Source organism: Caretta caretta, chromosome 8, assembly GCF_965140235.1.
Source record: "Caretta caretta isolate rCarCar2 chromosome 8, rCarCar1.hap1, whole genome shotgun sequence".
NCBI lineage: Eukaryota > Metazoa > Chordata > Testudines > Cheloniidae > Caretta > Caretta caretta.
The window spans coordinates 74,953,352-74,970,450 of record NC_134213.1 but is presented as its reverse complement, the minus strand read 5'-3'; the positions used below and the strand labels follow the sequence as shown (position 1 = coordinate 74,970,450).

At 36.1% G+C, this 17,099-nt stretch overlaps 1 protein-coding gene across 4 annotated transcripts in view; it reads left to right on the top strand.

Annotated features, from left to right (window-relative positions):
- The window catches only part of FNBP1L (formin binding protein 1 like), a 96,740-nt gene that overhangs the window by 77,306 nt on the left and 2,335 nt on the right, over positions 1 to 17,099 (top strand). The window contains exons 8-16 of one of the 4 annotated variants that reach the window (XM_048862199.2): positions 2,459 to 2,605; positions 4,086 to 4,289; positions 6,756 to 6,914; positions 10,450 to 10,464; positions 12,962 to 13,071; positions 13,875 to 14,007; positions 14,515 to 14,609; positions 15,325 to 15,473; positions 15,863 to 16,021. In XM_048862199.2, the coding sequence (XP_048718156.1) occupies positions 2,459 to 2,605; positions 4,086 to 4,289; positions 6,756 to 6,914; positions 10,450 to 10,464; positions 12,962 to 13,071; positions 13,875 to 14,007; positions 14,515 to 14,609; positions 15,325 to 15,473; positions 15,863 to 16,021 (1,171 nt within the window). Of the gene's footprint in view, positions 1 to 2,458; positions 2,606 to 4,085; positions 4,290 to 6,755; positions 6,915 to 10,449; positions 10,465 to 12,961; positions 13,072 to 13,874; positions 14,008 to 14,514; positions 14,610 to 15,324; positions 15,474 to 15,862; positions 16,214 to 17,099 lie in introns of those variants that run through there. The other 3 variants (XM_048862197.2, XM_075131620.1, XM_048862202.2) reach the window with 3 other exon arrangements.

Sequence of the window (17,099 nt, the reverse complement as noted above, 5' to 3'; positions counted from 1 at the left end):
AGTACCCACTTTAGTATTCCAATCTCCTTGTACAATCAGGATATCTTTCTTGTGTACCTTATCGATAATGTCTTGGAGCTGGTTGTAAAGATCTTCAATTTGATCATCGTCCTAGTCTGTTGTAGGGGCATAGACTTGTCCAACTGTGATATTAAACGGTATTGCCTTTAGACGGATGTGGGTCCGGGGACAGAATAGGCCCACTGCTCCTCCTACATCTTGTAAGAGGTGATTAAAATGAGGCTGCCTGGAGAGGATGGGCTCCGCCAGGTTAGAAATTTGTCCAAGACACACCATATGATGAGCAAGTCAACGATGTCCATACCGGATTGATTGCAGCCCGGGTTAATAATGACTGTGCCATCCCACCAGGGCAGACGCGACAAGTATACTACTGGTGTAACCCCAACAAAGAGGATCCGTGGAAGAGGTAACATCACCATAGCCACATGGAATGTAAGGACATTGAGACAAATAGGGAGGTTGAAAGGACACGTACGGAATGGTACAATACACCTGGCACCTGCTAGGAATCTCTGAGGTCAGATGGAAGAACTTTGGAGAGGTACTAACGGAAGAAGGCCATGTACTCTATTGCAGTGGAGAGGACAAACATGTCAATGGCTTAGGATTTCTTGTGCATAAAGATATCAAGGATTCAGTTTTAGGATGCCGCCCACCGTCCAGCAAGTTTATTTCCATCCGTCACAGGCTATTACTGAGAATCAAAGTGAGAGGAAACAGAGGAAGAATGAAAACCTTGAATTCATTTACAAGTTTAATAACCTGAGAACACATGAGATTTTCCAGGAGCATGGGAGAGGATTGCAAAAGAATTATTTATTTGAAACTAGGAATCTCAGGAGGAAATTTTTCTTCCTTATTTTTTTACCAGGTGAAGAATGCTACCTCCAGTGAATCTGTCAGTAGAAGACTAAGGAAGGAATTATAGTGCATACCTGAGACTGCAGAAATCCGTGTATTAAGCAAAGACCCAAGAGGAACATTTTTGATCAGAGACTTGGTTTATTACATTTCTCCAGGGTTAAAATAAATTTTTTGTTATGAGAAATTACTTTTGTTTCCTGAAGTCCTTAGCAAATATGATCCCAAAGACCTAGTTTTACTTTATAACAGAGTCTTTCAACCTTTTTCCATATGCGGACCCCTAAAAATTTTCAGATGGAAGGTGCAGATGTCTTTGGAAATCTTAAACATAGTCTGCGGATCCCCAGGGGTCAACAGACCACAGGTTGAAAACCTCTGTGCTATGGTACCAAAATTGTTTCGCAGACCCCTTAGATATAGTCTGCAGACCCCCAGAGGTCCACGGAGCATAGATTGAAAACCACTACTTTCTAAGGCTCTTTCTTGGCATTTCTTTTTATTGTTTATTTGCAAGTGTTGAGTAATATTTACAAGCGAGTAATTACATGACTCAGCTGGTATAGTTTTATCTTAGGGAGATCACGTGAGATGCTGCTTGAGGCATCTGCTTCTGTTAGGGTAGATTTAGCAAAGACTTAAGCCTACCTCAGATGCCAATTATTGTAACTAATAGGCTGAGTTTTCAGTAGATTTTTATAGTGTCTTTTTATAGTAAGAGTGAGGTGAGCTCTGGATACGCATCATTATATAAATAATGGATTATTGTTGTTGTTTTTTTAATTTGCTCAAGGGTCTCTGTGATTTTGAACTTAATGTTACCTTTTTCTGTTTTAAATGTGGGACTGGCCAACATCCACTGAGATACTTGGATAAGAAATAGTTCTAATTGGCTTTCATTACAAAGCTTATATAACATTGATATTTTTTCTTATTTTCCAGAACACATCTCTTGCAGGATAGGGTTTGTTTCTTAAATGGGATTTTAGAATTGTGTCCCATGATATTCATATCTTTTCCCAATGTTTTTAATCATTTCTGTTCTTCTGTCCCAGTGTTTTTAATCATTTCTGTTGGCAACGTGTGTCAAATGGAAGGAAAGTTCAAAACAAAAACAAGATTTTTTTTAAGAAGCCTCAAATTTTTGTTAGCTAAGACTAGAAAGAATTACATGGGTGGGGGAGGTTAGAAGATGGGAAATTCAGCCAATTGTCCTACAGTATTTTCCAAATTTTATCTGAAATGTTTCTTAATTAAAGGAAGTGTCTATGTGATTACGGGGGTAGAGGACAGAGAGGAGACTATGACAATAGGAAGCCTTGTGTTTCCAAATATTGTTTTTAATAGAGTATCCAGTCTTCCTGATTACACTGTATTCTGTACTTCTTTTGCTAAAAAAGTGTCAATGACAAAAGTATTTAAAGAATATTAATTTTTATCTAATTGTATTCAGTTTTGTACTAATACTGGATAAAGAAATTCCATACTTTGTTATAAAATGGCTCCTGAATCTGCATACTTAACAGGAATATCAGTAAACAAAATCATCATATTATCTTTTTCTTCTTTGTAGCATCTTCAAGAAATGGATGAACGAAGGACCATCAAACTGAGTGAATGTTATAAAGGTTTTGCTGATTCTGAGCGCAAAGTTATTCCCATAATCTCTAAATGTTTAGAAGGAATGATTCTTGCAGCAAAATCGGTTGATGAACGCAGAGTAAGTGAATTCAGCTCATTTTGTTTTTTAATATGCATGAGTAAATTAACTAATATGGGAGCCATGTGGCATATTATTGAAAGAGGGGAAAATACACTAAATAATTCAGATTTATATTGTCCACTTATCTTTTAATCTAAAAGATCCAAATCCTGAAGTTAACGTTGTCTTTGGGCATTTTACATGAGTAAGAAATGAGTTATGACTTCAGGATTTGGTCAAAATGCTCATTTCCTGTTTTGATGTCAGTTGTCTACATCAAAACTTTTTCGTACTTTTTCATCCTTTTGGCTCATCACTGTTAATGCAACCCCACTGGTACTTAGTACTCAGGTTGGCTTTGCACAAATGATCACTCCATCTTAATAGTCTATTTTGAAAACTATGGTTGGGTAGCCAGGCCTGGATTAAACCAATGTGAGTTTGTGATCTGGAGGCTTCTTGACTGGGAAGTGGGTTGACAGCAATTTATTTTACATGAGCTGCTGAAGAGCTGTCTGAAATAGACAGACAGCAGTTTGATCACACAAAGAACTAAGTGTAACGACTGGTATGGTTGTAAAGTCCAGTACTCACAAATTAGGAAATTCCAGAATTGTCTGCTTGTGCAACCTTAATTTGACCCCCTGGTACATAGCATTATGACCTGGTCTTTAAATTACATGATCACACAATATAAATGTAAAATACTGTATTATGGGATTGATCCTACTCACTGAAATGAGAGTTTTGTCATTGGCTTCACTGGTAGCCACACTGGACCTTATGTTTGTAATATATAAAATATTTTATATAAGGAATTATATTGGGAAAGTTTTTTTCATGTGTAATTAAAACAATTTACAGAAAATAGTGTATATGAAAGCTCACTAATTTGTCTGAAAGAGGAGGTATAAAAATTAATTATTACTGTGGAATGATGCAATATTTGGTTTAATCTATAATATTAATATTTAAAAATTCTGTGTGTTACAGTAGCTAAGTATTATTTTATAGCTGGAAGATTTGAGTCAGGGATTTATTGACATACCCAAGGCTATAGAGAGAGTCAGTGTCAGAACTGATCCTATAAACTTTGGATTTCCTGGTTCCCTGTCCCACGGGCTTAGCCTCTAGACTACACCTTTGAATAGATTAGATCAGTGGTTTTCAATCTTTTTTCATTTGCGGACCCCTACAAAATTTTGAATGGAGGCATGGATCCCTTTGGAAATCTTTGACATAGTCTGTGCACTCCCGGGGGGTCTGCGAATCACGATTGAAAACCTCTGGATTACATGATAGTACAAGTGCTAACAGGAAGATGGTATCTGTAAGCGTAATTATTCAGTTAGAAAGAATATTCATGTCTGGAATTATATTTTATGCAGTCCATATTGCTTCTGTTGTCTTGGGTGAGTATGTTTATGGCGTAGCCAGTGGAGTAAGAGTCATATGTGGAGATTTTTTTTTTAAGCTCACTGATGTTGCTTATGTACAGGATTCTCAAATAGTGATAGACTCCTTCAAGTCTGGGTTTGAACCTCCTGGAGACTTCCCATTTGAAGATTACAGTCAGCATATTTACAGGACTGTCTCTGATGGAACCATCAGTACACCAAAGCAGGAAGGAATGAAGATAGATTCAAAAACCACTGTGGGCAAGGCTAAGGGCAAGCTGTGGCTTTTTGGAAAGAAGCCAAAGGTAAGAATTGTGAAGTTACTATTCCCAAATAACAGTGTGCTCAGGATTTGTAGTTTGTGGTACGAGGAATTACTTCTTTTAAAGGTGACTCACAAAAGAAAATTAAATTACATGCTTTCCCCTTTACTTTGCAGGTAGAGGTACCAAATGGATTCTACTATTTATTGCTGGTTTTGAAAGTTTGTGATAATATTTTCATAAAAATGCGTTCTGTTTGAAAACACTAAATATTTGGTCATATAGTAAAACTTCTAATTTTTTGGAGTTTCATATGGGCAGGTGCCAAAGGGAAATCTTAAGACTAAACAGATAAAATAATTAATAGCTATAAAGCTACTTTTGATAAAAATGTTAGAACAGAGATGTTATTCCTCTCTTACTTCTGTGCATGTAGGTTTAATTGACACTTTCTGTGAAAGATGCCTTCATGGACCAACAAAAAGGGCCACTTATACTGGTGTTGGCTATTTAAATAAGTAATCGAACATACAAAGATTAAATTAAACCTGTTTTAGATCTTTTTTACTTGTTCCATATTAGAGCATATAAACAAATCATTTAATTATTCCCACAAATTTTAATGAGGACTTTCAGTGCTGCTAGTCACTAGCAACTTAGTGAAATAGAAAAGCTTTATTATGATGAAAGAACTACTCTCCAGACTTCTTTTCAGTTGGGATTTATGTTTTTGCAGATAATATTCCAGATACACAAGTCTTCTCTAAGGGGAGAGATAGAATATCTAATTCCTGTATCCTCCTCATAGTTCATTTCTAATTGCTTCTGTGTGATAGCAATTAGAAATGTAGAGATTAGGACTGAATTTAAATTAAAGGACACCATCAATTTGAAAATCATACTTCTGTCTGAAAATTTTAGCCATGGCCTCATCTGGTGTCAATTGGCTATTTCCATGGAAGTAATGAAGCAGATTTACACCTGCTGAGGACCTGGCCTTTTGTTCTTACTTTAGTTACAATTAACACCTAAGATGACTGTAGTTGAAAGAAGGTATCAGGGAAAAAATATCTCTCTCTTCTCCAGTTTTACTTTGTACATTTGATAGCATTTTGTATATAGTCACTGTTTACTTTATAGAATCATGCTACAATTCTGCAAATACTTACACATTGAGTAGTGCTGCTGAACAGAGTGGACCAAATCATGTGTAAAGTTACTCATATATAATGGTTACGTGCATTGCAGAATGGAAGCTTATGTCAGTGTTTCTCATTTTCTGAAGGAAAAAACCAGTGACAAGAAAACATACTTTTTTTTAAAGTATTTTTTAAAAAATCAGAGCATTATTTAAACAATTTATAACAGAAACTGGATTTTTTTAATTGATTTAAAGAAATTCTGGTTGACAAACTAGCTGGATGTTCAGGTAGCCTTTGTGACTTGATGTATCTGTGAATCTGGTGGGTTTTAATTTGCATTTCAAGATACTTGACCTCTTCATAGATGGTAAGTTCCACGGAGATGGTAGTTTTTTGAAAGGGGAAAGAACTATAGAAGATGGAGGAGAGGTGTATAGCAGGTGAGGGAAAAGCAGATTAGAAAAGGAGCTAGGGAGGAGGAGGAGATAAGATTAGAGGCGGGTGCTTTAAAACAAAAGTGGAGGAAGGATGAGGACATTAAAGAGGCTGTAATGGTGAGGAAAGCCATACACCTAATGTCAAAGTCCAAAGGCAGTGAATCTACCTTACCTACTTCAGTAATTCCCCACAACTGGGATTACAAATTCATCTTTCTGTGACTGACCTATTTAGGGATATCATGATGGTAATTCTGGGTTTAGCCTACCACATATAATGGAAAAAACCTTACAGAGAAGGAGGAGCAGTGCAGGGTGGGGAAGAGCAGGAGTCTAGAAGGATAATAGCAGGGGTAGGGCAGAGGTTCTCAAACTTTTGTACTGGTGACCCCTTTCACATAGCAAGCCTCTGAGTGCAACTCCCCTTTATAAATTAAAAACACTTTTTAATATATTTAACACCATTAAAGATGCTGGATGCAAAGCGGAGTTTGGGGTGGAGGCTGACAGCTCCCGACCCCCCATGTAATAACTTCATGATCCCCTGAGGGGTCCCGACCCCCAGTTTGAGACCCCTGGGTTAGGGAATACTGAAGATGCTATTGGGAAGTATTAAGGAAGGAGACTATCTCAGGTACTTGGATATTGCTAGGATCTTGGAAATTGCGTGGAAAGTTTTCTTAAACCTGTATCTGTTATCTGCACCAACTTTAACTCACATGACTAATTCTGAATAAAACAGTTTAGAAAAATGACTATATTTGCTCTGCAAACTGTTTTAAAGTTGATGGTGGTAAGTCTTCTAGTAAAACATGCTACGAACCGTTTTTGTGTTGGATGGAAATTTTGTTACTGAAAGACAGAATTTTCATTTTAAAATTACTTTGAACATTTGGCTTATTTATTTCCTTTCTTTATTTCCATATTAGCCACAGTCCCCACCCCTTACCCCTACTAGTTTATACACATCCACTACTCCTAATGGGTCCCAGTATCCCATATTCTCCATTGAACCAGTGCATTATTGCATGAGTGACATAAAAACAGGGAAGGCCAGAATTCCTTCTTTCAGAAGCCTCAAAAGAGGGGTAAGTTTGATAACCAGTCGAAAATGCATGATGGGCTATGAAGTGTGTTTGTGGTGTGGCTTTTCTGATACCCTCCACCCTCATTATAAGGCTCACTCTGGTGTAACACGGATAAAAGGTCACTTTTAAGGTAGTTTACTCTCTATTACACAATAGTTACCTTCATTTTAAAAACTTTTTATAACATTAAAAATTTTTGACTCCAAAAGGAAAGTGTTATAAAGAGGGTGCTGAGTATGTGTTTGAAATCTTTTGTTGTTGTTGTGCACATTCACAAATGTCTTACCTCCATCATGTAATGCATTTTTGCAGTAATTTATTATTGGGTATATAGTCATCACTGAACAAATTGACATGTCTTATTTTCTGATGTCTTACTAAAATAGTAGAAGCTGACTTCTGAGAAACTGAATTAAAAGGGAAAAACCCATCTCCCGTTGTAGTTGAAATGCGATAGCGTGCAGCTTTTAACATGTTAAACCATCATTCATTTCTTATAATGGATTATAATTTTTTTACTGTAATGTACATTGATAGTTAAATTGCTTTTGTTTCCTAAAGGATTTTTTTTTGTAAAAACCTTCCATCAATTATAAATTACTACTAAATGTCACTTTCTGAGATTTATTAGGGGAGTGCATTTACTAATTTATAATAGCATATTCAGCAAATGGAATTTGTTCCGTTGACAATAAAATTGAAAAGTTGAAATGGTTTCCTAGAAACATATATTGTACTAGTGAAAAATGAACTGGCATTATCCCATTATGTCAGTGAAACATAGTCTTTCTTGTTTATGTAAAATTTATAGCATTTGTTGATCCCCATAATCAGAAATTTAGATATATTTGGTTGGATTTATTTCATTGTTTTTCTGATATTAAAAACGAAATAAACCCTCTGTTTCATTCTGTATACAACCATGGCGGATTCTGTTGCTCTAGAGTGGAGATCAAAGTCCAACGTCATATGGCAATCCAGTTAATGATTAGAGGAGCCCTGGCTGTCAGTTGATTACATTTCAGATTATTTTAAATTTACATTCTTTAATTTACCTTATCTAGTGCCCAGTTACTCCAAGACCCTCCAGTTACTCTGTATACCACCCCTTATATACAGGAGCCTAGGTTGCAGAAGACCCTTGTGGACATCTAAGATCTTGATGAAGGACAGATTTCCCCTTTCTCTCCTGTGTCAATTGATCAAAACTTGCTTTGGCCAGGAGAGTATAAGGAAACTCCTTCAATGCTGTTCATTAATGAGATATGGGAGGTTGTTGAAATAACACTAACCTTTTCCGCTTTCTCCTGATTACTGAACATGCCTGCTTCTGACTCAGGAAGCAAGGTCTGATGGGTTTTAACCAAGTAGGCTATTTTATTACATGTAAAAATCATCTAGTGGCAGTTTTACTGTATGAACAGAAAATGAAGTGCATTTTAAATGAAGTTTTTTATTTTAAAATGCACTGATCACAATCCAAAACAGAAAGGTTAGCGAATCTGATCAAATATGGCATTAATTAAAATTTACAAGGATCATTCAAGCTTTGACAGATCTGAGCTCAGCTCAGTGTAAGTCCCAAAGTACCAAACATTATTCTCTCTTGTAAACCTTCAGGGCAGCAAATATAATTTTTAGTTTCATTTTTAAAAATTTTGCAATATTGTGCAAGCACTTTAAAATACTACTTTAACAAATATCGAGGGAACTGATACGTCCCTTTGCAAGCTGAACAATTTACCATAGTTGTAAAAAAAATTTCCTGTCATATGGCAATTTAATATTTTTATATATTTTGATGGAAAACATATACAGTATTTCAGATATTGTACATTGTCACTATTTAACACACACACCCCTGTTATTTCCACTCTTTTATTGCTGTAAAACATTTTCTCAATGGTATTGACATTCTCTGCTATCAAGTGGCATTTTAATTTGCTTTGTTTTTTAATTTAAATTCATCAGTAAATTGGCAAATAATATGCACAGAAGCTGAGTGTGTTGGATATTTTGTTTACCTGCCCTGTCCAGGATTTCACTCAACGGATATTTGAACAAGGCCATAAACAGGAAACGGCTCTCATTACTCTGTCTTTGTGCATCATCAAGACTCCCCATCAGCAACTGTGTGTAACAGAAAACAAATTAAAACTGTAGGGGTTTTCTTTGTTCACTGTTACCGTTGTCCATCTGAAATGAGCATAAATGCAGCTATGTTGTTTATTTAATGTGAAGGAGAAACCCAAATATCATTCCATGCTATAAATCAAGGGAAAAAGATTCTGCAAACCAGACACATCAGATAATGGGTAGTTTTTGTCACTTATTTGTTAAAATGCATTATTATTTATTCTACTTCAAATTTGTAATTGTCAAAGAGTTTAATGCTGTGAAAGGTGCCAGCTTGATATCAGTTTGAATGGAAATCCCAGCCTTAAAACAGGCCTATCATAAGAAATGGAAGTGCAAACCTCACTCATGCTTCTCTGCCAGTTCTTCTCACTGCGTGTCTGGGGAGATTACCTCTAGAAAGCAGAGTAGTTCAGTCTATGTCCCCATTACATTATTAGAATTTACTGAGCTTGCTAGACAGGGGGTTATTAATAAAAGTGGATTTTTAGGTAGAAACTTTTTAGAAAGTTGCTTAAATGAGACCTCTAACCTTTCACGTATGCCACTCGTCAGCAGTCAGACAGTAATACCATTTGGTCACAACTGATGTGGTGAATATGGATCATTGATACATTGATGAAAGGGTCCTTTCTAACCCCTTCATGGTGCTCTGCTTGAGAAGCTTAACAAGTTTGGTAGGATCACTCTGAGTGTATGGCATGTCCCTAGGATATGGCACCTTGTTGGAGCCGTACCAGTTTTGTCTATCATAAGGTATTGCTTTGTCCCAGGAGAAAATCCTGTTTGTTCTCACCAGTTTGTCTGTAGATTTTAATATTTTTGAGTATAGCGCAATGATCAATTGAACAGTTTAAAATGTAAAATTAAATTTTTAAGCTTGAAATGGCAGAGAAGGGATTTTGAAGCTTCCACGGGAAACCTCTCTATTTTTGTTCTATTGGGATATTAACAATCTTGAAGTGATGCAGTGTATTCCTAGTCATGATTAACCAAATTTTTGTATATGGTAGGCCAGCCCATCATCATCATCAAATTCTTCTGCTTTGTACAGTGTTTGCTGTATATTTTGTTTTTCTCTAAATATATATTATAAATACTAAAATTAATAAGTCATTAAATGACACCATGCATTGTAATTCCATATGGTAAACTACCCATTATCATTTCAATGTAAGCTTTAATTGCCAGTAATTCTCTCAGCATAAGTGCGCTTCAAACTTGTATTTTGCTGTTTTTGTGCTGATAGTGAAGTGCATTATTTAATTTTGAGTTTGTAAAATTTTATTTTGAAATAATATTTTAAAGATATATTTTTAGGAATAAACCTTCACTTCCTAAATGATGATTGCATGTGAATAACTTCCCGTTTCTTTCTGTTTTCAAATGAACTGTTCAGTGGTCGGTGAAGATGGTAAGCCTGTGTGCTGATCTGTCTGCTGTACTTCTGATAAAATAGCATGAAAGTAATCTTTTGAAATTGTTTCCATATCATAATTGCTTTGAATCAGGTGCTGAAATACATTTTCAGATTTTTCACCTTGTATACATGGTCTTTCTTTTTAATCATCCATGTGCAGTGTGAGCTAATTAGACCTATGATCTGGATGCAGTTTATCTATGACTTAGAGTGAAGGTGGACAGATTTCATGTGTTGGTCATAATGAAAATATATTTTATGATGTATCAGGGATTGATAGAAAAGCTGTCATATAGTTATATGAAAAGATTGTGCAAGTTTTATAAAGCGGGAAACATGAATAAGAATAATAAAGGGTCTTTTGGACTTAATTTGTAGTGGTTGAAGGAAAAATACACCTCTTTCCACTTGTATTGCCAAGCTCTCAATTTGGATGAAAAATTCCAACACACGCCTATTGGCATTTAGTTCCCTGGAGTGAATCAATGATATTCACAATAAGAGTCCTGTTCTTCTAATTTTACTATAAGGTACCACTGATGTAAAAAGGCGGCAGGGTGGATGAGAGGGGCAGGAGGAAAGTTTGTCCTTTCTTGTTTCTTTATGATGCGTAAAGAAAGCAACATGGTGGTGGCTGTGTTTTTTACATTAGAAATATCAGATCTTGATTTCCCTGGTTGTACTGAATGACTGAAGTAGTAGTGGAATGATGATATCACAAGTGACAAGGGACTGAAAACCATGCAGTTGAGAAGGGAAGAAATTTTTAGACACATTGTTTAAAACTTGGTGTGGGCTGGTGTTGGGTCAATGAATGCCCATTTAACTCAAAATCCTGACAGTTGGGAGAACTGCACTGCTTGTTAAATTCTCCCCTTTTCAGGTTGCCTTTAATGCCAGATTCTTTTTCAGTGTTTAAAACAAACAGTCTTCTAAGTAACTAGCACATGAAGAATGCAGCATTTTTATCAATCGGTATTACTGTATTAACCCTAAGGCTTGAACCTTTTTTTTTTCTCCGCTACCCGAATGCATATTCTTTTTCTCTCTCTCTCTCTCTCTCTCTCTCTCTCTCTGACATGCATGTCTGTCGTTGAGGTGTGGGCTTTTGGCAACAACCTCTTAAAATTCATATGTATAAATACCCATGCACACTTAATTGAGAGGACATATGGGGGCTTATTCCTGCAATATACTAAGGTGAGGGAACTCATACTGCCCATAATCCATATTTTCTGTAACTTATTTGGTAAAAGGATTTGAGCATTTGAAGTTAGTTTTTTATGCAGAATTTCAATAACCATCAATGTTTGAGCAACAAACTGTTCTTCGAGTAGTGTCCCAATGGATGCTCCACTTATTTTTGGATGAATACCACGATTGTATTCTTTTCCTTTGGCAGTATCCAAGTAAAGTGGAAAACAGACACTCTAGGCAGATTGCAAACCATATAAACCTATTGATTTCTGGATTTCAGTTGTAATTACTATTTGGTACAGTATTTCATGCTGTCTGTTAACTTACTAAATTGGCTTTGATTGCAAGGACTGGACTAGGAGGACCTATGATTCAGTTTTTCTGTGTAATTGTTTACAGATCCATAAATTATTTATTGTGGACCTAACCCAGCTATTGAAGAAACTGTCAGCATTTCTGTTGACTTCAGTGGGACCAGTATTAGGCTGTAGGCATAGTTGTATCTACAAAGTAACTTACAGCAACTAAACGTTATTTTACAGAAGTATATATTAAGATAATTGTGGAAATACTGATGATGGGGTGTAGTTCACCAATGTTGATAGAATTTAGACAGTATGAAAAAATGTTTTTTGGTTAGATACTGATATTGCTCCTGTTCATTAAGTGATTGTTGTAATATTATGAAGAATACTTTGAACTGGCATTACTGTACATGAAAAGTACTTAGGGTTACAAATTTTGCTGACTTGCACATTTACCAGATCTGCCGTGGGCAAATTAATTTGCATATGAAACAAAGAAACTAAGTCTAAATTTCCTCACAGCTTAGCTGAGATGGTTATTCATTTTGATTTATTTTCTGCTAGTGTGTATTCTAAGTCAATTTATTCCCCATCATGTATCACTCTTGTGATATGTATCCTATAAAGATTTTATTAAGACTTCTTGTTTGATTATTTTTTGACGATGCCTAAAAGTGCACTAGGCACTTCAGGATATACATTGAGGGAGAGATGGTGAGTCTTTCGAAATGCCTATAATCTAACTTGTCACATGATGTGACTGAACAAAACAGTAGGGAGGTGACAGAGTGAAGAACAAGGGCTGTGACACTATGATCATACATACTCAGTTTAGATGTATGCTTGATATAGCCGTGTATGTAGTATAGTTGCTAAGAAGGTTCATTCTGATACCTCATGTCAGAGAAAACTGTTTGTGTGTGGATTGTCAGTAGAAATAACTATAGACAGAATTTTCCAGTGTTTAATAGTATTTAACTTTGTTGCAGGGTCCTGCATTAGAAGATTTCAGTCATCTGCCACCAGAACAAAGACGTAAGAAACTGCAGCAGAGAATCGACGAACTCAACAGAGAACTACAGAAAGAAACCGACCAAAAGTAAGTGTGTCCTTCACAGCTTACTCCATTTTTTTGGACACCCTTATCTTTATGACCATTTCTTTCTGTGTTTCTTTTTATAAGCCAGAGTTTTCAAAAGTTAAACTACTCTAAGTAGTATGTCAATTGTTGGTCTGTCATCGTTATCAACTTTGTTGTTCTAGCAACTGAGTATCCGTTTTATATTATAAATTATAAATACTGTATCTAGACTTGTGAATGCTCAACAACTCTGAACATCGACCTTAGGTCTGTCAAGCTGGGCATCTAAAACTAGTGGATACATTAGAAAATGTGGGCATTAATTCTTAAGAAACGGACCATATGCCAGGAACCAGGCAGCAGAGGTGAATTATAATGAGACTGAAGATGGGTGGAAAGACTCTGTATTTGAACTCTGTATGTCTTTCAAGAGGGAGGGCAGTGGTGGGGAGGGAGGCGCATAAGCACAGTGGGATGGAAGACAGGATACTGGGCTTTGCCCTTGGGGAGAGGCTAAGGAAATGAGGGCCTTATTTTACTCCGAGAGTAGAGGATGAGGGGACAGGACTGGGGTGGGAGACAGTAGCTTCTCTTGGGGCAGGAAAGAGAGAATTTTTATATTTGTCCTCTGTGTGTCTATGATGGTGGTGGTTATTTGTGTTACTGTAGAACCTAGGAGCTCTAGTGATGGACCAGGAACCCATTGTGCTAGGTGCTGTACAAACATTGTTTTAGTATTTATTGGACTGTTAAAGACAAAACATGTTGTAATGTAATTGTCACTTGTAATAATTCCTGGGCATTCCTATACCTCACTACAGGGATGCACTCATCAAAATGAAAGATGTTTATGAGAAGAATCCACAGATGGGGGATCCAGGCAGTTTGCAGCCAAAATTAGCTGAGACTATGAGCAACATGGATCGTCTTCGAATGGAAATACACAAGAATGAGGTTAAAAGCTATTAAATTATTCCTTGGAAAGTGTATTGAAATAGGAATATGTTGGTGTTCCCTGTAAGTCACAAACATAGGAACCAGAAAATTTCTCTGTTTGAAGAAGTTAGCCTGATTCAGTTTTCCATGGAGCATCTTTCCCCCTCGTATGTTGATGTAGCTAGACTGAGATGATATGCACTGAGTAATTTAATGTAAATTATTTTCTACAGATTTATTTTTAAGTTATTCATGTTAAATGGTTCAAGATGTCAGTTTTTACCATTTTCTCAACACCACTCCTGAGTATTAAACTAAGATGATAGCTTTGTGCTTCAAGCCAAGTAAATAGGAAACTTTGCATGATGATTTGGTATTTAGCAGATATCTATATATTTATTGGCACCTAAATTCTACACTGTTAAGTGTATTTGAAATCGTACATTTAGTGATATATAACATTTGCTGGTTGAGAATTCTCTGGTAATATTGACCCCAGATATTTTCTGACTTTTTTCCCATAAGGCCTGGCTCTCTGAAGTTGAAGGTAAAGTAGCAGCAAGAGGAGACAGAAGGCACAGCAGTGACATCAACCACCTTGTAACACAAGGAAGAGAGAGGTAACTATTTTAACTATCCTTACGTTGAAGCTTTACTGGAATTCTCAGTAGATTTTTTTTATTTTTCACAGCTATTCCCACCATGTCCATCTGACATTTAAGTGAGTGATACCCACCTCTTCTTCTCCCACATTCCCAGATACACTATGTATGTCCTTCAAATGGCATCTTTTGGCCATAAGGTTCTAGGTTTTACTTCTTTTCATACTTGCCACTTCAGTGAACTAATGAATTTTCCATTAGAACACATGAGACAGAGTAGTCAGGTTTTAGGTAATTCAAGGTGAAAACGGTATATGACATCACTGAAGGGTCACTCTTTCAATTAATGTCCCCTGTTGACTTCTATAACTTCCCAAACATCTCAGATTTTTTTTCCCCATTTCGCTCCTCTGTCAGATCATCCCCATTGCTGTATCTTCCTTGTTAAACGTTAAATTTGGGCTGTTCTAATAGCAGAGTTCAGTTCAAGCCTTTAAAAAACAGCTCTGCTCCTTCAGAAAATAACATTCATTAATACTTAATCCATAATTAAATATTGCCAACCTGTTTTCCTGATGTGTTCACACTGATAGCCTAGAACAACTTTGAACAACCTTTTCTGAGTTGCACTAGGGTTCCGATATATTTTTAGATATGGAAATGTAACTTTTAAAGTTGTGTGGGTGGTTTTTGAGAAATATACAGAGTCCTTACTCTCCTCGTTGCATTATAGCCCTGAGGGGAGCTACACGGATGATGCAAACCAGGAAGTCCGAGGCCCACCACAACAGCATGCACACCATAATGAATTTGATGATGAATTTGAAGACGATGATCCCTTACCAGCTATAGGACACTGCAAAGCAATTTATCCTTTCGATGGTAGGGTTAACTCTGTATATTGTGCTAATTTGATTTTAAAAAACAGAACAAAAGACTGATGGATTATTTCTTACGAGAATCTTGCATCCCTGTTCTCTTTGTTTTAAAAAAAAATGATATTAGCAGCAGCGTTTTAAGGTCATGAGAAGTAGTCCATAGATCAATTGAATTCTTTGGCAGAATAGTACTTTTATATTGTTGTAACACAAATATTAGAAAAACAGCTACTGGCATATATTCAGCTTTACAACATGAGACCAGATTTTTGTGTGCAAGCCTATGTTTGTCCATATGTTCCCTTCCATAGATTATCAGTACTTCCTGTTTATATAAAGCTTACTTTTAAATCGTGTCTGAGCTGTGAGACTTTTTTTTGTCTGTTTTCCCAGGTCACAATGAAGGCACTCTGGCAATGAAAGAAGGGGAGGTTTTGTACGTTATCGAGGAAGACAAAGGAGATGGATGGACAAGAGCTCGAAGACAGAATGGAGAGGAAGGCTATGTGCCAACATCATATATAGATGTAACTCTAGAGAAAAACAGTAAAGGTGCAGTAACCTATATATAACAACTAAGGTGGCAGCTTACTACTCTACATTCCACAGGGAAAATACTGAATCACACAATTTCATAGAAAGTGTTAGGATATCTGAAGGCATTTGTGTGGTCTGTTGTTCACTGTGTGAGCTTGGCTAGAGACATTTTTTTTTCAGAGATGTTAGTACTAAAAGTAAAAAAAAAAAAAAAAAAGTCTTAATTAAATTAAATTGCTCTGCAACATTTGCCTTATTTCCGCATTTACCTGTCTGAGGTCCTTTAGTGTTTTCATTTTACAAATCATTGGATCCGCTCCATTGATCAGGTCGTCTTGTTTTTATACTACTATTTTTAAATCCATTTTTAATATTCATTTGCTTCAGAAAGTAATTTTGACAAAATTCTGTCTGTATAATAATATACTTGAAAATAACCTCTGTTCCAAATTGCAATTTCTGAAAACCTCTTTAGGATCTATTGTTCGTGCATCAGCAACTTTAACTACCACATACTTAAAACTCCAAAACAAAAAATAAGTAAACCACTCTACAGCTGACTGAGCTCAGTTACTGAAAGTGTTCATAATTGTCCTTGCTTTGTAAATATACTAGCAGCTTTCATGTCATAAAAGGGAAAACATTTTCCTGTTCTCAAAGGTAAAAAAGCACAATCTATTCAGGATGGTCCATTAAAGATAGAGAAAGTACAGTATGATGACCTACCCTTTTATTCTCCTTCCAGCAGCTATGAACCTAGAATGTTGTCTATTTGATACTACTTTGGCTTGTAAATGTTTTTGATGTTACTGTATGGTTAAAACATAAAATGTGTCTTTCTGAATTCCCATTCTCCTTTCCACTCTTGAAAAGCTCTTGGTCTCTTTTTCTGAGTTCTAGTAAATGTTTTACATTCCCAGTGTAAAGGATCTTGTACCATAGCTAGAGGCTTTACATTTAATCACTTGTGGGTTAAAATTCAAACATTAGATCTACAGCCATTTTCCTTACCTAATTTTAAATAATGAAGGATAGGAAGGTACATTGCACTAGTTTATTACTAGACAAATAGCTGTTCTGGAATGTATGTTGA